This window comes from Scyliorhinus torazame, chromosome 5, assembly GCF_047496885.1.
Source record: "Scyliorhinus torazame isolate Kashiwa2021f chromosome 5, sScyTor2.1, whole genome shotgun sequence".
NCBI classification, from domain to species: domain Eukaryota; kingdom Metazoa; phylum Chordata; class Chondrichthyes; order Carcharhiniformes; family Scyliorhinidae; genus Scyliorhinus; species Scyliorhinus torazame.
Window position 1 is genome coordinate 263,532,651 of NC_092711.1, and position 20,022 is coordinate 263,552,672.

The following is a 20,022-nucleotide window of genomic DNA, read 5'->3' on the forward strand; positions in this document are numbered from 1 at the left end:
GAGGAAGACCAGACCGCCTGCTCGACTAGTGGCATCGGCGTGACACCAAGAATGTTGTTGGATTGTAACAAAATTTTTTTTTTCTCTTACCAATATTGTAAATAGTTTCACAAACGTTGTACATAGCCCAGTGCTGGGCTAAAACTGTAGTAACATGCCCGTAATTTTCCTCCCAGGACCAGCCTTGTAAACCCCTACCACCATGCGAATCACCACCCCGCCGGGTTCCTTTTTAACAAGGGGTGAATGTGGTGGTATGTATTAGGGGTCATGTGGGACTGTGAAGCCGTGATGCTATTGGCTGACAGATCCCGGGTCCTGGTTGGCTGTTGACTCCTGGCTCCGCCCTGAAGGCGGAGTATAAGATCCTGAGCTTCTCCCCGCCGCTTCATTCTGTTGCTGAACTGCTGGGGACAAGTCTCGCTTAATAAAGCCTCATCGACTTCATCACTATTCGTCTCTCTCGTAAGTCATTGTTCGCTACACTGGTATTATCACAGGGGTCATAGAGGCTAGCAACAGCCCCTGGAGAGCACAAGTATTGGTAGTCCGGTCTGGGGAAAAGCAACGAATAGTCAGACCATAAACCGTTTTACGCAACTCGATGCGTATCCTCTTCCCCGCATAGCAGAAATGGTTAACCAGATCGTCCAGTACTGGGTATTCTCCATGGTTGATCTAAAATCCGCCTATCATCAGTTCCCCATCCGCCCTGAGGACTGCCCCTACACGGCCTTTGAAGCAGCCGGCTGGCTTTTTCATTTCCTCAGGGTCCCTTTTGGCGTCACAAATGGGGTCTCCGTTTTTCAAAGGGCGATGGATCAAATGGTGGACCAGTACGGCTTACGGGCTACATACCCGTACTTGGACAATGCCACCATCTGCGGCGATGACCAGCAGGACCACGACGCAAACCTGAGAAAGTTCCTCCAGACCGCCCGGGCCCTCAATCTGACATACAACAAAGAGAAATGCGTTTTCCACACAACCCGACTAGCTATCCTCGACTACGTCGTGGAAAACGGGGTCCTAGGCACAGACCCCGACCGCATGCGCCCCCTAAAGGAACTTCCCCTTCCCCGCAGCCTCAAGGCACTCAAACGGTGCTTGGGGCTCTTTTTCTATTACACCCAGTAGGTCCCCAGATATGCGGACAAAGCCCGACCACTCATTAAGACCACGGTTTTTTTCCCCGACGGCTGAGGCCCAGTCGGCTTTCAGTCGTATCAAGGCCGATATCATCAAGGCCGCCATGAACGCGGTGGACGAAACCATCCCCTTCCAGGTAGAAAGCGATGCATCAGAGGTCGCCCTGGCTGCTACCCTCAACCAGGTAGGCAGGCCAGTAGCTTTTTTCTCCCGAACCCTCACCGCCTTGGAAATTCGGCACTCTGCAGTCGAGAAGGAGGCACAAGCCATTGGGGAGGCCGTGCGGCACTGGAGGCACTACCTAGCTGGTAGGAGGTTCGCCCTCGTCACCGACCAACGGTCGGTCGCCTTTATGTTCAATAACGCACAATGGGGCAAAATAAAAAATTATAATTTTGAGGTGGAGGATCGAACTCTCCACCTATACGTATGATATTACATATCGTCCGGGGAAGCTCAATGAGTCCCCAGATGCCCTGTCCTGCTGCACGTGCGCCAACGCGCAGAAGGACCGTCTGCGTGCCATCCACGATGACCTCTGCCACCCGGGGGTCACCCGGCTTGCCCATTTCATCAATTCCCGCAACCTACCTTACTCCACCGAGGAGGTCAAGGCCATGACCAAGGCTTGCCAGATCTGTGCGGAGTGCAAACCGCACTTCTACCGACCAGACAAGGCTCACCTGGTGAAAGCCTCTGGGCCCTTTGAGCGACTAAGCGTGGACTTCAAAGGGCCCCTCCCATCCACCAACCACAACATTTATTTCCTCACTCTCATCGACAAATTCTCCCGCTTCCCATTCGCTGTCCCCTGCCCCGATATGACCTCGGCCACCGTAATCAAGGTACTGCACAGCATCTTCACCCTGTTAGTTTCCCCGCCTACATCCACAGCGACAGGGGTACATCGTTCATGAGCGATGAGCTGCGTCGGTTCCTGCTCAACAAGGGCATCGCCTCGAGCAGAACGACCAGCTACAACCCGCGGGGAAACGGGCAGGTGGAGAGGGAGAACGCGACAGTTTGGAAGGCTGTCCTTCTAGCCCTACGGTCAAGAAGTCTCCCAACCACCCGCTGGCAGGAGGTCCTACCCGATGCCCTACATTCCATTAGGTCACTCCTCTGCACGGCCACGAACGAGACCCCTCACAATCGTTTGTTTGTCTTCCCCAGGAAGTCCACCTCTGGGGTCTCGCTTCCATGTTGGCTGACAACTTCGGGACCAGTTCTACTCCGGAGGCACGCGAGGAGCCATAAGACGGACCCTCTAGTTCAGAGGGTCCAACTGATGCATGCAAACCCTCAATACACCTACGTCGAGCACCTCGTCGGAAGGCAAGACAGTTTCCCTGCGAGACCTGGCACCCGCTGGCTCTCCCACTGACGCCCCCCCCTTCTACCGGCGCTCCCCTCCCTGCACCTGCTGCCGACCCCGACAGTGCCCCCCCCACCCCCCCCCCCCCAGCGCCCCCTTTCCCCCCCGCCGGTGCCAGCACCAATCACCCTAGTCACACCGGAGGGCAAAGGCTCAGACTACCATGCTCCAGGATATACCCCCACTGAAGATGACCGTGTCCGCCGCACCACAATCAGACCACCCGAAAGACTGGACATGTAATTCCACTTCACCCTCAACGGACTATGCATTTTTTTTAAAACAGGGGGTGAATGTGATGAATGATAACTGTGCCTTTAATGTCACGATCCCTTTAAGACTGGGTTTGGAACCCTGGGGGACTCCGCCTCCAGCTCTGCCCCCCCAGGGAGCCATATATAGGGTAATGTTCAGTGGGCAGTGTGCAGTGAGCACACTTCTCGGCAGCTGTCTGGTTCTCTGCTAATTAAAGCCTTTGTATTACCAACCATCTCTCTCGAGTTGTAATTGAGGGTATCTCACTCTATTTACCATTGGAGGCAGGTTTGCGATCCGAAAACGAACCCACCTCCCAAATCCTCAGCGAAACCTCAGGCCTCTGTACCACTGAGTTAGGGAATGCTTAGGCACTGTGTATTACGGAGCCTGGGAAAGTGCAGGTGCTGTTATTGAGGCTGAGGATGTTTATGTTGCTAAAAACCTGAAAAGCCCAGCTGCTGTTTGCATTACTGAGCCAAGGAATGCAGAGGTATGCTTTGTGTTGTGTATCCAGAAGTTATTGTTCACATCCATATTTTGTAAAAAAAACACTTACTTGAATGTCACTGCTTTGACTTTGGAAGAAGAGATACCCAAAGATATTTTCAAGAGCTGTTACTACTGAGGTTAAAATAACAAGGAAACCAAGAGTTGATCCTGGAATGGATCGGTAGTTAATTTCAACATTCTCTTGTTCCCTTGCGTATGTGCCAATACCACTGATCAAATCAGCACGATTAAATTAGACATTAAAATGTTACCTTTGGGTCCTTTTAAAAGATTCACTTCCAATATGGCCTCTGTAGCTGGCTGTCTTCTACGGACTAATAGGCGAACAACAGGTCCTGCTTCCTTCAGTGCCTCCACCGCTTTACTGTGAACGACTTCTGAAACATCCACATCATTGACTCGCAGAACACAGTCATTGACCCTGAAAACACCAACAGCAATCAAGGATGAGGTTTCCAGCAGGAAACAGAATTAACATTTCCTACGATGTGGACATGCTTCATCCCATTCCTAAAAATAATTTGACTCTGAAATTATTCACCAGTATTGAAAATGTCACGGGGCACAAATGGTGATACAAAAGGATACGCGATGATGAAAATTAAAATGCACTGAGAATCATAGTTCATTGAGATGTAACAAAATGTTACAGATTAAAGCATGAAGAGACAGCAGTTATCACACAAGATTTAAGAGCATCATCTTGCTACCTTTGGTATTCTAGTATCAGCGGAACCGTGGGTTGGGGAGGGCAAGAGTCATACACCACAAGGGAGACAGAATTTGATGGCTCTATAGCAGTGGGGGTGGGGCCTTAAATTGGGGCGAACCATTCAAAGGTCCATTGACTGCGGCAGAACCAGAAGATCCTGCCGAAGGGAGGGGCTGTAAAATTCCGTCATGGGAGGCTGCGCAGTAACAACTGGCAGCCTCTCTCTGGGCTGAGTGGGGATGGGAGCCTTTAGATTGGGTACTCTATGGCCCACAGAAACCCCTGGGTAGCAAGGACCACCACTGTTTAAGAGCCCTCTTGTCCTCCACAAACCATCATCCCACCTCCTCACTCAACACCAAACCCTATCTGACTGGCTCAGGCAAGCACAAGCCACTCTTTTGTGTTCCAGGGCTTCCATCATGGTAGCTGCTCCAGGGCCAGCTACAGTATGGGCAGTGACTACCATCCCTGGTACCACTGTTGGGACTGATGAGCTACCAGCCCTCTGATTGGTTTGCAGCTCTTGGAGACAGGACTTTCACCTTTAAGGCATGGAAGCCCCAATGGCAGGCAATTGGTTGCCTGGCTGGCATTTATTCCCATTAGGGCTTTTGATAATGGTCGTGGGCGGGATTGACACCGGCTTTCCGATAGGTGGACGGGGCCATTGAATTTAGCTCATGATGCGCATGTGTTTGATCTTCTCAGTGACTGTGGTATGTTGTAAATCCATAGTTTGTACTCCACAATGTTCATGGCAGGAATTTAGGAATATGGGTAAAATATCTAATTGTATGCTCCCACATGCAGCCACATAGTTTAGGAATGAATATTGGGAAATCGTCTATGCACTGCCCATAATTTTCTTACCATGAGGGAGGGAAGTTATAAACTATGCTTGTACTATTTCCCAATATGCACACCGGCAGGACTGGGAATGCATAATCGGTTAATTCACGAAAAAGGACAGAAGGTAATTTGGGTTTATTAAGTCTGTTCCTTCATTTTATTAGCCATGGTTGCTCTATCTTTTTAATACCAACTTCCTACTTTCTCTTTAAAGGAGAATTTTAGCAATGTCAGCGAATTGAAGCTATGGTGTGGTACTCCTTTCCTTGGCTGCACTTTCATCTCGTATCAGAATTTAGGGAGCTCGGCAGAAAATTAAGAAGCAGTACCTCAAAGGGAGTAATCTTTGGATTACTCCCAGCACCATGTGAAAGTGAGTACAAAAATAGGAGGATACAGCAGAGGAATGCATGGCTGGAAAAATGGTGCAGGATGGTGGGCTTTAAATTTCTGGGACACTGGGGCTGGCTCTGGGGACTTGGCACCTGTACAAGTTGGACGGGCTGCACCTGAACAGAACTGTGTCTGAGTTTCTTGCAGGCATTTTCCTAGTGCTGTGGGGTGGCGCTTTAAACTAGCTCAGCAGGGGTGTGGGAACCAAGAGGAAATATGAGAGAGGAATGCCATGGTGCACAAAATACTGGGAGAGACAGAAAGCACGAGTATAGAAAATACTAAGTTGATAAGTGAAGTTGGAGTAAGGGAGAGAGTAATGACTTCTAAATCAGGGTATTGAGTATGTATGTAAACGCATATAGTAAATAAGATTGGGGATTTACAAGCGCAGATTGCGTTGTGGAAATACGACAATGTGGTGAAAACAAAGACCTGGGTGTTAAATTTTCCTGGGTACAAGGTGTTCAGAAGAGAGAGGAAAGGAAGGAAAGGAGGAAGGGTGGTGGCATTGGTTAAAGAGAGCATTGCAGTGTTGGAAAAAGAGATGTCCCAGAGGATTATAGGACAGAATCAATTTGGTTAGAGCTAAGGAACAAAAAGGGTGCAATTATATTGTTTGGTGTAGTCTAGAGACCACCAGTTAGTGAGAAGGTTGTAGAGGAACAAATCTGTAGGAAAATTACCGAGAGATCCAAACATTATAGAGGAGTTTTAATGGGAGACTTTAATTACCAGAATGTAGACTGGGACAATGGTAGTGTAAAGGACAGAGAAGGACAAAAGTCCCTAGAACGTGTTCAGGAAAGTTTTCTACAGCAGTATGTGTCCAGGCCACGGGCTTGGTTCTTGGAAGTGAGATTAGCCAAATAGATCAAGTGTCAGTGGGAGAACATTTAGGAGACAGTAACCATTGTATCATAAGGTTTCGGATAATAAACAATCCAGTGCGGAACAGTGATTAGCACCGCTGTCTCATAGCGCCAGCGACCCGGGTTCAATTCAAGCCTTGGGTGACTGTGTGGAGTTTTCATGATCTCTCCATATGTTTGTGAGTTTCCTCTGGGTGCTCCAGTTTGCTCCCACAGCCCAAAAATATGCAGGTTAAGTGGGGTTATGGGAATGGGGTGAGGGACTGGACCTAGATAGGATGTTCTTTCGGGGGGTTGGTGCAGACTGGATAGGCCAAATGGCCTCCTTCTGCACTGTAGGGATTCTATGGATTCAGTGAAAAATAATTAATTAGGGAAGAGCCAACTTCAATGGGGCAAGAATGGAGCTGGGCCGGTTGAACTGGAATGAAAGGTTGGCAGGAAAAACTGTAGCTGAACAATGGGCTACTGACAAAACAGAAATAGTCTGGACACAGGCAAGGTATATTCCCTTGAAAGGGAAAGGTAGGGCAAACAAATCCAGTGCTCCTTGAATAAAAAAAGAGATAGAAACTAAAATAAGGAAGAAAAAGTATGCAAAAAGCTTTTGATAAGTTATCACACAAAAGGCTACTTAGTAAGATAAGAGTCCAGGGTGTTTGGGGTCGTAGCATGGATAGATGATTGGCTAACCGATAGAAGACAGCGAGTTGGGATAAGGGGAGCATTTTCAGGATGGCAACCTGTAACTAGTGGAGTGCCAAAGGGATCCATGCTGGGACCACAATTATTCACAATATATATTAATGACCTGGACGAGGGAAGTGAATGTACTATTGTCAAGTTTGTGGGTGACACAAAAATAGGTAGGAAGGCAAGTGGTGAGGATGACACAAATAATCTGCAGATACTATAGACAGGTTAGGTGAGTGGGCAAAAACTTGGCAGATGGAATATAATGGAGGAAAGTGTGAAGTTATGTATTTTGTGAGGAAGAATAAAGGAGATGAATATTATTTAAATGGAGAAAGACTGCCGAAAAATTCAGCAGGCAATTGGGAGGCAAATGGAATGTTGCCCTTTATTTCAAAGGGAATAGAATATAGAAATAGGGAAGTCCTGCTAAAACTATACAAGTCACTAATTAGAACCACACCTGGAATACTGTGAACAGTTTTGGTTCACAATCTAAGTAAAGATAGACTGACATTGGAGGCAGTTCAGAGAAAGTTCACCAGATTGATCCCGGTCCGGGGGGGTGGGGGATTTTTTTATGAGGAGAGTTGAGTAGGTTGGGCCTTTACTCATTGGAGTTTAGAAGAATGAGAGGTGACCTTATTGAGACATATAGGATTCTCAGGGTGCTTGACAGGGTAGATGTTGAAAGGATGTTTCCTTTTGTTGGAGTTTAGGGAGAGTCTGGGAGCAGAGAGTACAATTAAAGAGTTAGGGGTCACCAGGAGGAATTTCTTCTCTCAGAGGGTAGTGAATCTGTGAAGTTCTTTACTGCGGAGACCTGTGGAGGCTGGGCCATTAAGCATATTCAAGCATATTCATATCCATTAATATCTCGAGGCTGAGTTAGACAGTTATTTAATCAGTAAGGGAACTAAAAGGGAACTTACACATGAAGGCAAGGGCATTGCTGAGGTACTAAATGAATACTTTGCACCCGTCTTTACCAATGAGGTAAATACTAACCAGGACATGGTGACAGTCAAGGAAATTTATAAAAGGATCAAGTTCGAGAGGGCACATATTTAAGATGATTTGCAAAAAGAGCAAATGTGATGTGAGAAAAGCCTTTTCACACAATGACTGGTACAGATCTGGAAAACACTGCCTGGAAGTATGGTGGAGACAAGTTCAACTGAGATATTCAAGAGAGAATTAGACAGGCCGACGAACTGCCCCCAAGTATCCAGGAAGCCTTCCTCTGACCCTCAGATGGCATACTTAATCTTCTCCAGGTGGAGAAATTCCGAAAGGTCAGCGAGCCAGTCTCCAGCTTTGGGTGGTGCTGCCGATCGCCAGCTGAGCAGGATTCTCCGACGTGCGATTAGGGAAGCGAAAGCAAGGGCGTTGGCCCCCTTCCCCATGTGTAGCTCTGGCTGCTCCGATAACCCGAAGATTGCCAGTATTGGGCATGGCTTCACCCTCACCCCCACAACCTTGGACATTGCCTTGGAGAAGGCTGTCCAGAACCCAGCAAGCTTGGGGCAAGCCCAAAACATGTGGGTGTGGTTGGCCGGGCCCCTCTGGCACTGCTCACATTTGTCCTCCATCTCCGGGAAGAACCTGCTCATTCGGGTTCTGGTCAGGTGCGCTCTGTGCACCACTTTGAGCTGCATTAGGCTTAGCCTTGCGCAGGAGGAGGTGGAGCTCACTCTGCTCAGTGCTTCGCTCCAGAGTTCCCATCCTATCTCTGTCCCCAGTTCGTCCTCCCATTTTTGTCTGGTCCCGTCCAGTGGTGTTCGGGCTCTGTCCAGTAGCTGTCCGTATATTTTCCCACATAGCTCCCCTTCCCGCTGCTTGTGCCTATCAGGTCCTCTAGTAGTGTGCTTTCGGGCCTCCGGGGTACCCCACTGTCTCTTTGCGGAGGAAGTGCTTTATTTTGAGGTATCTCAATTCCTGTCCTCTTGTTAGTTTCCACTTCCTCATCAGATCATCCAGTGTCGCCAGTCTGTGCCCTACGTAGAAGTCCCCAGCTGTCAGTGTGCCCCCGCCCCGCTTCCATCTTTTGAAGGTGGTATCGAGCATGGCTGGAGGGAATTTGTGATTGCCACAGATGGGGGCCATAAGGGACGTTTTGGTTATCCCGCAGTGCTGTCTCAACTGGATCCACGTTCTCAGCGTGGCTGCTACCACTGAGCCCGTTGTGTACCTTGTTGAGGAGGATGGGAGTGCTGCTGTGGCCAGGGCCCGGAGGATTGTTCCTTTACAGGATGCCTCCTCCATCTGTACCCACTCTGTGTTGGGTTCTTGTACCCATCCCCTCACTCTTTCTGCCGTTGCTACCCAGTGGTAGTATTGTAGGTTCGGTAGAGCCAGGCCCCCTCTGACTTTCCCTCTTTGCAGTGTCGGCTTGGGAATTCTCGGATTCCTGCCCTCCCCCCCCCCCCCCCCCCCCCCCACACACACACACAAACGCCATGATTAGCCTGTCTACGTTTTGGAAAAAGGCCTTGGGGATGATGATTGGGATGGATCTAAACAGGAAGAGGAACCTTGGCAATACGTTCATCTTGATTGTCTGCACTCTTCCTGCCAGGGAGAGTGGGAGAGAGCCCCACCTTTGAAGGTCTTTTCTTACTTCCTCCACCAGGCTGGTCAGGTTCCACTTGTGGATCTGTGTCCAGTCTCTGGCTCTTTGGATCCCCAGGTAACGGAATCTGTTCTGAGCCGTTTTGAACGGGAGCCCCTTCAGCTCTGTCCCTCCCCCTTTTGGGTTCGCTGGGAATGTCTCGCTTTTGGCCAGGTTAAGTTTGTAGCCCGAGAAGGTTCCAAACTCTTTCAGTATTTGCAGTATTGCCTTCAGTCCCTCCTGTGGCTTCGAGACATAGAGGAGCAGGTCATCTGCATAGAGTGAGACTCTGTGCTCTCTGTCTCCTCTCCGGATTCCCTTCCAGCTTTTTGAATCTCACAGGACTTTTGCCAGGGGGTCGATTGCTTGCGCGAACAAAGGTGGGGACAGGGGGCAGCCCTGTCTTGTTGCAGCATAACAATTCTGTGATTCTATAAGTTCCAACACTGGCTGTTTACATTCCTGAATAAATCTTCATAACCATTAATATATTAACTTCCCAAATAAGTATCTGGTATTTACATATCTCAAGTGACTTTATATTTACAACCTTCTGGGGCACATTCTCACAACCTCATGTGTAGGGTAAACTTTTCTTAGAATCACGTTTAACCAAACAAGCTAAATTTCTATGATTATGGCCGGAATTCAATGGCCGTTGGGATTCTCTGTTCCCGCCGGCAGTGCATCCCGGCCTTCGGGTTTCCCGGTAAATGCAGTGGCTTCATTGGGAAATCCATTGACAAGCGGCGGAAAGGAAGAACCCAGCCAGCAGCGAATGACAAGCACCGAGAAACACATGGCTGGGGAACTGGAGAAACCAGCCCATATGTCTCCGTGCTCTTGATCCCCTAACTAAAGAGAAGAACCTGTCCATATCTAGCTTGTCTGGTCCTGGGGATTTCCTTAAACAACTTTGATCAGATCATCCTTTAACCTTCTCATCTCTAGGGCATCTAACTTAAGTTTACCGAGGCCATTCGGCGCATGTAAATATGCAGATCTGGATCTTGCCAGCGACGGCAAGATCCGGATTGCCTTGGGCAAGTGAGTCAGGTGCCACGCTGAGCCCGATTCGGGGCTCTCGCGCGATTCACGTGTTACACTGGATCGTCATTAGACGCAATGGGGTCGCTGAATTGCGCCCTTAGTCTCTCATCAGAGCCAATCCCATTATCTCAGACATTTCTAAGCCCAGTATCGTTTCCTAAAACGTACACCTAAAATTAAGCACAATATTCCAACTGAGGTAGTATTTCCTTTATATTCTGGTGACACTGTTGAAAAGAAAACCCTAGGCTGGCAGATCCCATATGCCTGCTGAACAGTCTTTTGGCCTCAGCGATGTGCCTGGACAAGGAGAATGGTAAAGAGAACCATCTGGTTGTGAACTGTTAGTGCAGCTATGATGGGAATTTTGCAAATGACCCAAATGTTCAGTGCTTTCAGATTCATAATGATCAAACTCAATTAACACTGTAGAGGCGGGTTCCGGTTGTGGCAATGACCAGCTAAGCCGCACGTTTCGGCGGCTCCAGCTCGAACGGACCTTCGGGCTCTTTTAAGAGCCCCAACGGGGAATTTTTTCAGGACGAAACCCGGTGTGGGGTGAGACAACAGGGAGTCCCCCCCAACGGAAAAGAAAAATATCGGCGGCGGCGGCCAGATCGCGAAGAATCCTCGAGGACAGGGGCAGAAGGAAATAGGAGCAAGATGGCGGCGGCGGGAGCCCAGGCGACATGGGGGCCAGACCAAGACGAATTTTTGAGACGGTGTGTGGAGCTGCTTAAGAAGGAGGTGCTGGCCCCGATGCTACAAGCAATTGAGGGGCTTAAGGAGACACAAAGGACCCAGGAGATGGAGCTCCGCGTGGTGGAGCAGAAGGTGACGGACAACGAGGACGAGATCCTGGGCCTGGCGGTCAAAATGCAGACGCACGAGGCGCTCCACAAAAAGTGCATTGAAAGAATTGAAGTCCTAGAAAACAGATCACGAGAAAGAACCTTCGGATCCTGGGTCTCCCCGAGGGAGTGGAAGGAGCGGACGGCGGGGCTTATGTGAGCATGATGCTACGCTCGCTAATGGGAGCTGAGGCCCCCTCGGGCCCCTTGGAAGTGGAAGGGGCCCACCGGGTCCCTGCGAGGAGACCAAAGGCGGGAGAACAACCTAGGGCGACGATCGTGCGATTTCATCGCTTCAATGACAGAGAGGTGGTTCTGAGATGGGCCAAAAAGGTACGGAGTAGTAGATGGGAGAATGCGGTGGTACGGGTGTACCAGGATTGGAGTGCGGAGGTGGCGAGAAGGAGGGCGAGTTTTAATCGAGCCAAGGAGGTACTACACAAGAGGAAGGTGAAGTTCGGGATGTTGCAGCCGGCGCGACTATGGGTCACGCACCAGGAGAGGCATCACTACTTCGAAACGGCGGAAGAAGCATGGACCTTCATTAAAAACGAGAAACTGGATCAGAACTGAGGGACTGATGTTGGAGGGGAAACGACAATGCTGATGTATATAGAGATGTAAATTGGGGAAGGGGGGACACTAAGAAATGTGGGCGCCGGTGGGGGGGAAGAAGAGACATAGGCGGGGGAGGGGGAATGGGAGTGGGGCGACAGAGGGAGCTGCGCCATGAGGGGCGGGACGGCTCTAGAGAACATGGGGCTTATTGTTCTTGTTCCCGCGCCAGAAAGATGATGGCGGGAAGATAGGCGCAAGGTAGATGGGAGTTCCCCACACGGGGGGGGGTCAAGGAGAGAGCGGGAGAAGCCGGGGTCAGTTGAAGTCAGCTGACTTTCGGAAGCAATATGGGGGGAGTAACCATGCTAGATGGGGATCTAGCGGCGGGGGGGGGGGGGGGCGCGCGGGGGGCGGTGGATAACTGGGTTGCTGCTGCAGAGATCGAAGAGGAATTGGTAAAAGAAAAGGTGGTCGGGACAGGAATGCGCCGCCTGGGGAACGGGTGGGTGCGCGGAACCGGGACGTGGGACTGGCCCAGAGAGGGTGATGGCTAGTCGACAGGGGAGGGGGGCAGGCAGCCCCCCAGTTTGGCTGATCACGTGGAACGTGGGAGGCCTAAATGGGCCGATTAAGCGGGCCCGAGTGTTCGCGCACTTGCAAGGACTGAGGGCAGACGTGGCCATGCTTCAGGAGACGCACCTGAAGGTGGCGGACCAAGTTAAGTTAAGGAAAGGATGGATGGGACAGGTGTTCCACTCAGGGCTGGATGCAAAGAACAGAGGGGTGGCCATACTGAACAACAAACAAACAAACTGGTGGGGAAACGGGTGTCATTCGAGGCTAGGAACATTGTAGCAGACAGCGGAGGCAGATATGTGATGGTGAGTGGCAGGCTGGAGGGAATGGAGGTTGTGTTGGTTAACGTATATGCCCTGAATTGGGATGATGCGGGATTTATGAAGCGGATGCTGGGACGTATCCCGGACCTGGAGGTAGGAAACCTGATAATGGGGGGGGCACTTCAACACCGTGTTGGACCCAGGGTTAGATAGATCTAGATCTAGGACCGGAAAAAGGCCGGCAGCGGCCAAGGTGCTTAGGGGGTTTATGGACCAAATGGGGGGAGTGGATCCGTGGCGATTTGTTAGGCCGATGGCCAAAGAGTTCTCCTTCTTCTCCCATGTTCACAAGGTGTACTCCCGGATAGATTTCTTTGTTTTGGGAAGGTCACTGATCTCGAGGGTGGAAGGAATTGAGTACTCAGCTATAGCTGTTTCAGATCATGCCCCACACTGCGTGGACCTGGAATTAGGAGAGGCGAGGGAGCAGCGTTCACTCTGGCGACTGGATGTGGGATTACTGGCGGATGAAGGAGTCTGCGGAAGAGTGCGGGGATGTATCGAGAGGTACCTGGAGGCCAATGACGACGGGGTGGTCCAAGTGGGAGTAGGATGGGAAGCACTAAAGGCGGTGGTCAGAGGAGAGCTGATCTCCATCAGGGCCCACAAGGGGAAAATAGAGGCCAAGGAAAGGGAACGACTACTGGGGGAGATTTTGAGGGTAGATAAAAAATATGCGGAGGCCCCAGATGAAGGACTATACAGGGAGAGGCGACAACTCCAGACGGAGTTCGACCTGTTGACCACTAGGAGGGCGGAGGCACAGTGGAGGAAGGCACAGGGGATGAGATATGAATATGAAAAGGCGAGTCGCCTGTTGGCCCATCAGCTGCGAAAAAGGACAGCGGCGAGGGAGATAGGGGGAATTAGGGATGAAATGGGAGCCACGGTGCGGAGAGCAGGGAAGATAAACGAGGTGTTTAAGACCTTCTACGAGAGACTATATAGGTCCCAACACCCGGAGGGAAGAGAGGGGATGCGGCAGTTTTTGGACCAATTAAGGTTCCCAAGGGTGGAGGAGCGGGAGGTGGAAGGCCTGGGGGCGCCGATTGGGGTGGACGAGGTTACCAAGGGGCTGGGGAGCATGCAGGCAGGGAAGGCCCCGGGACCAGATGGGTTCCTGGTGGAATTTTATAGAAAATATGTGGACTTGTTGGCCCCGCTGCTGGTAAGGACCTTTAACGAGGCCAGAGAAGGGGGGACCCTATCCCCGACAATGTCAGAGGCGACGATATCGCTAATCTTGAAGCGGGATAAAGATCCGCTGCAGTGCGGGTCCTATAGGCCTATCTCACTGCTAAATGTGGACGCCAAGTTACTAGCAAAGGTGCTGGCAACGAGAATAGAGGATTGTGTCCCGGGGGTGGTGCACGAAGACCAGACAGCGTTCGTAAAGGGGAGACAACTAAATGTCAACGTGCGACGGCTATTAGGGGTGATAATGATGCCCCCAGCAGAGGGGGAGGCAGAGATAGTGACGGCAATGGATGCAGAGAAGGTATTTGATAGGGTGGAGTGGGAGTATCTATGGGAGGTGCTGAGGAGGTTCGGGTTCGGGGAAGGGTTTGTCAGCTGGGTTAAACTCCTCTATGGGGCCCCAACGGCAAGTGTGGTCACAGGCCGGCAAAGGTCGGAGTATTTTCGACTACACAGGGGAACAAGACAGCTGTCCCCATTACTGTTCGCACAGGCAATTGAACCACTGGCCATAGCGCTGAGAGACTCCAGAAAATGGAGAGGGGTGATTAGAGGGGGAGAGGAACACCGAGTGTCACTCTACGCGGATGACCTACTGCTGTATGTGACGGACCTAGTGGGGGGGATGACAGAGGTCATGCAGATATTGAGGGAGTTTGGAGATTTCTCGGGATATAGGCTTAACATGGGAAAGAGTGAGCTTTTCGTGATACACCCTGGGGACCAGAGTGGAGGGATAGATGGCCTACCGCTAAGGAGAGTGGAAAGAAACTTCCGATACCTGGGGATCAGATAGCCAGGAGCTGGGGAACCTTACACAGACTCAATCTGGCACGGTTGGTGGAACAAATGGAAGAGGATTTCAAAAGGTGGGACATGCAGCCGATGTCACTGGCGGGCAGAGTGCAGGCAATTAAGATGATGGTCCTCCCGAGGTTCCTATTTGTGTTCCAATGTCTCCCTATACTGATCACTAAGGCCTTCTTTAGAAAAATAGATAGGCGCATCACGAGCTTCGTGTGGGCAGGGAAGGCCCCGAGGGTAAGGAGGGGGTTTCTACAACGTAGCAGAGACAGAGGGGGACTGGCGTTGCCGAATTTGGGCGACTACTACTGGGCCGCCAACGTGGCAATGATTCGTAAATGGATGATAGAGGGAGAAGGAGCGGCGTGGAAAAGGTTGGCGATGAAGTCCTGCAAAGGGACGAGTTTAAAAGCGCTGGTGACGGCGCCACTACCGCTCTCCCCAAAAAAATTTACCACAAACCCAGTGCTGGCGGCAACATTAAGTATCTGGGGGCAATCGAGGCGACAGAGGGGTGTGATGGGAGCCTCGGCATGGTGCCCGATCAGGAACAACCATAGGTTTGCCCCAGGGAGGCTGGACGGAGGATTCCAGAGCTGGCACCGGGTAGGAATCAGGAGAGTGGGAGATTTATTTATAGAGGGGACGTTTGCGAGCTTGGGAGCGCTTGAGGAAAAGTATGAGCTGCCCCGGGGAAATTTCTTTAGATATACGCAGGTGAGAGCGTTCACGAAACAACTGGTGAGGGAATTTCCGCTGCTCTCGACACAAGAGATCCAGGACAGGGTGCTTTTGGGGGGGTGGGTCGGGGAGGGCAAAGTGTCAGAGATATACCGGGAGATGAGAGAAGAGGGGGAGGAGCTGGTGGGCGAACTGAAGGGAAAATGGGAAGAAGAGCTCAGGGAGGAGATTGAGGAGGGTTTGTGGGCTGATGCCCTAAGCAGAGTAAATTCCTCTTCCTCGTGTGCCAGGCTTCGCCTGATCCAATTTAAGGTGCTGCATAGAGCACACATAACGGGAGCAAGGTTGAGCAGGTTCTTCGGAGTGGAGGACAAGTGTGGGAGGTGCGGAGGAAGCCCGGCGAACCACACACATATGTTTTGGCTGTGTCCGGCACTGGAGGGGTATTGGAGGGGAGTGACGGGAGTGATCTCGAAGGTGGTGAAGGTCCGGGTCAAGCCAGGCTGGGGGTTAGCTATATTTGGAGTAGCGGATGAGCCGGGAGTGCAGGAGGCGAAAGAGGTCGATGTCGTGGCCTTTGCGCCCCTAGTAGCCCGGCGTAGGATTTAACTCACGTGGAAGGAAGCGAAACCCCCCGGACTGGAGGCCTGGATAAACGATATGGCGGGGTTCATAAAACTAGAGCAGATGAAGTTTGCGCTGAGAGGATCGGCTCAAGGGTTCACCAGACGGTGGCAACCGTTCCTTGACTACCTAGCGGAACGTTAGGGGGAAGATAGATGACCAGCAGCCGCAACCCCGGGGGGGGGGCAAGTTGTTCGGGTTTTCTGGAGGGGGAGAGGGGGCGGGGGGGAGTATTACTTTGTGTTATTGGGTTAGTTTACCATGTTAGTTAAACAATGTTATTTTGCAGTTATCATGTTACCTTTTTTTTGATTTGTAAGGGAAAAAAATTGTGTTTGAAAACTTTAATAAAATATATATATTTTTTAAAAACACTGTAGAGGCAAATTCAGCAAGAGATACATTCTCAGGATAGAGCACTTGCTCATGCGAGTGTGTTTTGGAGTACCCACTGCATAGCCAGTACCCTTAGTTCATGACATTTGCTTATCAACGTTGGAAAATTAAGACTACTGTGACTCTGACATTCCGACTTCTGTGCTTCATTCTTTAATCCATTGTCCTGTTCAGTGAGATTCTGCAATTGGCATGTTTAGAATTTTACTTGATACAATAGGCATGTGTAGTTGTATCTAATCTCCACTGGCCCTCCAGTGAGAGAAGGCAATAAGAAATATTCACAAATTATACCGGTGATGAAAATGAATAGAGAAGTACAGAAAAAGGTAAAGGAATCATTGAGATAATAGGTTAATGCTCTTGACTGTCTCTTGAAACCCAGGTGACAAGTGCTGCTTTTCACCAACATTATGCTGCTGATGCAAATCCGAAGTAATGCTACAAGAATGCATTTCCTGTTTGCAGATACTCCACATTGTCAGCTTTGCATGAAGAGATGCAAGGATATCACATCCCACAATAAACTGGGTCCATATAATAACGTGTTCCGTGACCTGAGGCTCTGTAACATGCTTCTGCAGTATGGTGTGCTGGTGTATGCATATGGTGCCTCCACATTGCTGCTGTGCAAAATCAATCCTGCTACTGGCCTGAAGGACTGAAAAGCTTCATGCGCTCAACACAGAGACAGAAGGACAGAAATAAAAGGTTTTATCTCTTTTAAGAGATCACAGTATCCTCTCCTTATCTGGCACTTGATAGGTTGCACAGATGTAAAGAAAGTTTCCACTGCGTGATCTTAAAAAGTGCAAACAATTAATCAAATTTTAAGATGTTAGAAACAACTTCAGCACTTCAAGTTGTAATCAGAAAGAGTTAATGTCCTGATTGTCCGCAAGAGAATGATGCAAAGACCAGCTTTTAATTTAAACATTGATTTATTTGCCTATACTTTCCTTTAGTCCAAACCAGTGCTGAAAATGCACAACAAATTTATGTGAACAAACAAATAAATGCATGGAATTTCTGAGGCTCTTGGAGATAAACTTTACTGTATTTATAAGCGGCACCATACATGTGGTACAAACGGCACAGATTCACTTTTCAGAGTTCAGTTGTAAGGCATTTATTGGCATGTATTCAAAGGTGTCCACCAAAGTTTACAACATATAAACGGGATGAAAGGAATGCTATCGATTCATGCAGTGCAATAAGGGGGCAGAGTCAGTTTGCTCATGAAATAAAGCTAAGACAAGTATCCAGTATTAATAGGATATCAAGGACAGCATACCTCACTTCAAAAATTCAGATTGGGAATAATATCCTGCTTCTATGCTTAGAATTGTTCACCAAAGAGTGATTATCTGACAAACAAGAATGCCACATGATCTCCACCTAGAGTTTGGAGTGTATGGAGGGAAGGAAGCTCATGTGGCATAAAGATAAAGCAATTCCAGTGCAGGAATTGTCAAAACAAATCATGAAGGGTGTTCTCCAACATGATTAATGCAGGAATTAACAACTTTCTGTGTTCTGACAGATTGAGCGATTTGACTGCCCCACCACTTTAGCTGTGTCATCAACAGCACACCAGTAAGCATAACGACTAAGCCCTGCCAAGTTCCACATTCAGCTCCAACCACCGACAGCCAACCTGCTTAAGGAAGAATTGTGTTAGAGGCTAGTTACCAGTAGTGAGCGCACCTCTCAATGCAGGAACACATGCAACGTCTTACGGTACAATAGCTCTTATTGAACAATATATTTTCTGCAAGTTACTAGTTAGTTACCCAAGTCGTCCATCCATCGCAGCGGCCCCACCAGGGATAATTTTGGTAATAAAAATCCCAGGATCATCTGGAACATGAGGATTGTCGATTCCTCCAGCAATGCTAAACCCCAGGCCTGAATTACCCTGTAAGAACAGAATTCATCAAATGTTGATTCAACCAAAACTCCAGAAATCCATTATCTTGCAACATACCAATCATTCAGTTAAATTTAAATCAGGTTTTGGTTACTATAGACAACAGATTTCAATGACAGCCAGCACACTGGGGCCCAGAGCTTTCTTTCAACTGCTGCAAATTAACAGAGGTCTATGCTTTATTACTCAAAAATGAAGCTCAGGCTTCATTATGATTTTGCTGAAACCTCAGCATTCCTACAGATATATTGGGCCAGAACATCCGTGGGGTGGCAATCTCCATCGGATTGCCATTCCGCTCCTACTTACCCAGGTCAGGAGCTGCATATTTCTCGCATGGTCTTCTGACCCAGAACTGTGCAGGGCAGAAGCACTGGAGTCCTTCCAGTGCAGGGCAGCAGTGCCGGAAGAAGTGAAGCCACATCCTCTTTTTACAGCACGATCCATCATGAACCTTTAACTTTAAAGATCCCGGTCGCTTTGAGAAGCCAGGGAGAAAGTAAGTGTATAATGTGAGTGGGTGAGTGGTTAGGATGGTTGGGTGTGGTTGGTAAATTGGGGGGGGGCTGAGTCGGGTGGTCAGGGGGTCAGGTGGTCAGGAGGGTACTTGTGAGATGAGGAGGTCAAGGGAGGGCTTAGTTGGGGTCTGGCTTGGAGGATAGCCGGGCGAGGGTTATTAAGGGGTGGGGACTAGTAGGTAGTTGGGTGGTCAGGAGGATAGTTAGGGAGGGGTCAGAAGGGTAGTTGGGGGTGGTGGTGTATTCTGAGTGGTGGAGGGAGTGGTCAATTTTACGATGCAGTTGGGGGCCTGGGATGGATAGTCGCCTGGTCATTGGGCAGGGAGGTGGTCGGGTTGTTAATCGGGAATCCTGTGAGGGTTCAGTGGGACACAGCACCATAGTTATCCGAGTTAGAAGTGGCTTTAATCCTTATAACTTTTTCTGTGTAACTATTTTTCTAATAGAGTTGGAACCAGCCAAAGTTTCCGATTAAATCAGAGTATCTGATGGTTCCAGGTGCAGGGCAAATTGCCCGATGGAAGTTTAAACTTCCCAGGTAATTCTTGTGCAGTCCTTTTGTGTGGACTTCCAAGGGAACCTCCTGGCTCATCTTCTGACGTACCTCTGGGGTATAAGTCCTGGGAATGGATGTTCTGGGCAATTAAGGCCTCAACCTTGGTCTGGTTACCCCAATTATTGCTGATTCATTCAAAAAACACTCAAATCATCATTCATCTAGAAATGCTTGTACTCACACAACCTGCACTCAGCCAGAAATAAACTCAGACATTCAAACTTGCAGAAGCCCAGTTATATACAAAGGATTTATTGCTGGCATACGCTTAATTCTGTCATTTTGAATTTGAGATATATGGGATTATGTAACATAATGTAATTGAAATCTACTCTGGAAAAAGTCCACTTATTTATAAAAAACTAATTGTTTCAAATTGGCTACACTGCCTTCAGTGGTTAGGCATATAAATAAGGGTGTTTTTGCACCTTGCATTGTACTAAAAAAGTATAATTCTACAATTTGTAATTATTATGCTACTCCCAAATTCTTCAATGCCCTGTCATTGATCTCTGTAGCAGTCAGTAAGAGGG

General features: G+C 49.3%; 1 protein-coding gene across 11 annotated transcripts in view; it reads right to left on the minus strand.

Annotated features, from left to right (window-relative positions):
- Positions 1-20,022, minus strand: part of dlg3 (discs, large homolog 3 (Drosophila)) — a 1,021,949-nt gene that overhangs the window by 373,605 nt on the left and 628,322 nt on the right. For all 11 annotated transcript variants that reach the window (XM_072505485.1, XM_072505481.1, XM_072505482.1 and 8 more), the window contains 2 exons: positions 18,279-18,403; positions 3,544-3,713 (listed from right to left, as the gene is read on the minus strand). In XM_072505485.1, coding sequence (XP_072361586.1) covers positions 3,544-3,713; positions 18,279-18,403 — 295 coding nt within the window. The remainder of the gene's footprint in view (positions 1-3,543; positions 3,714-18,278; positions 18,404-20,022) is intronic.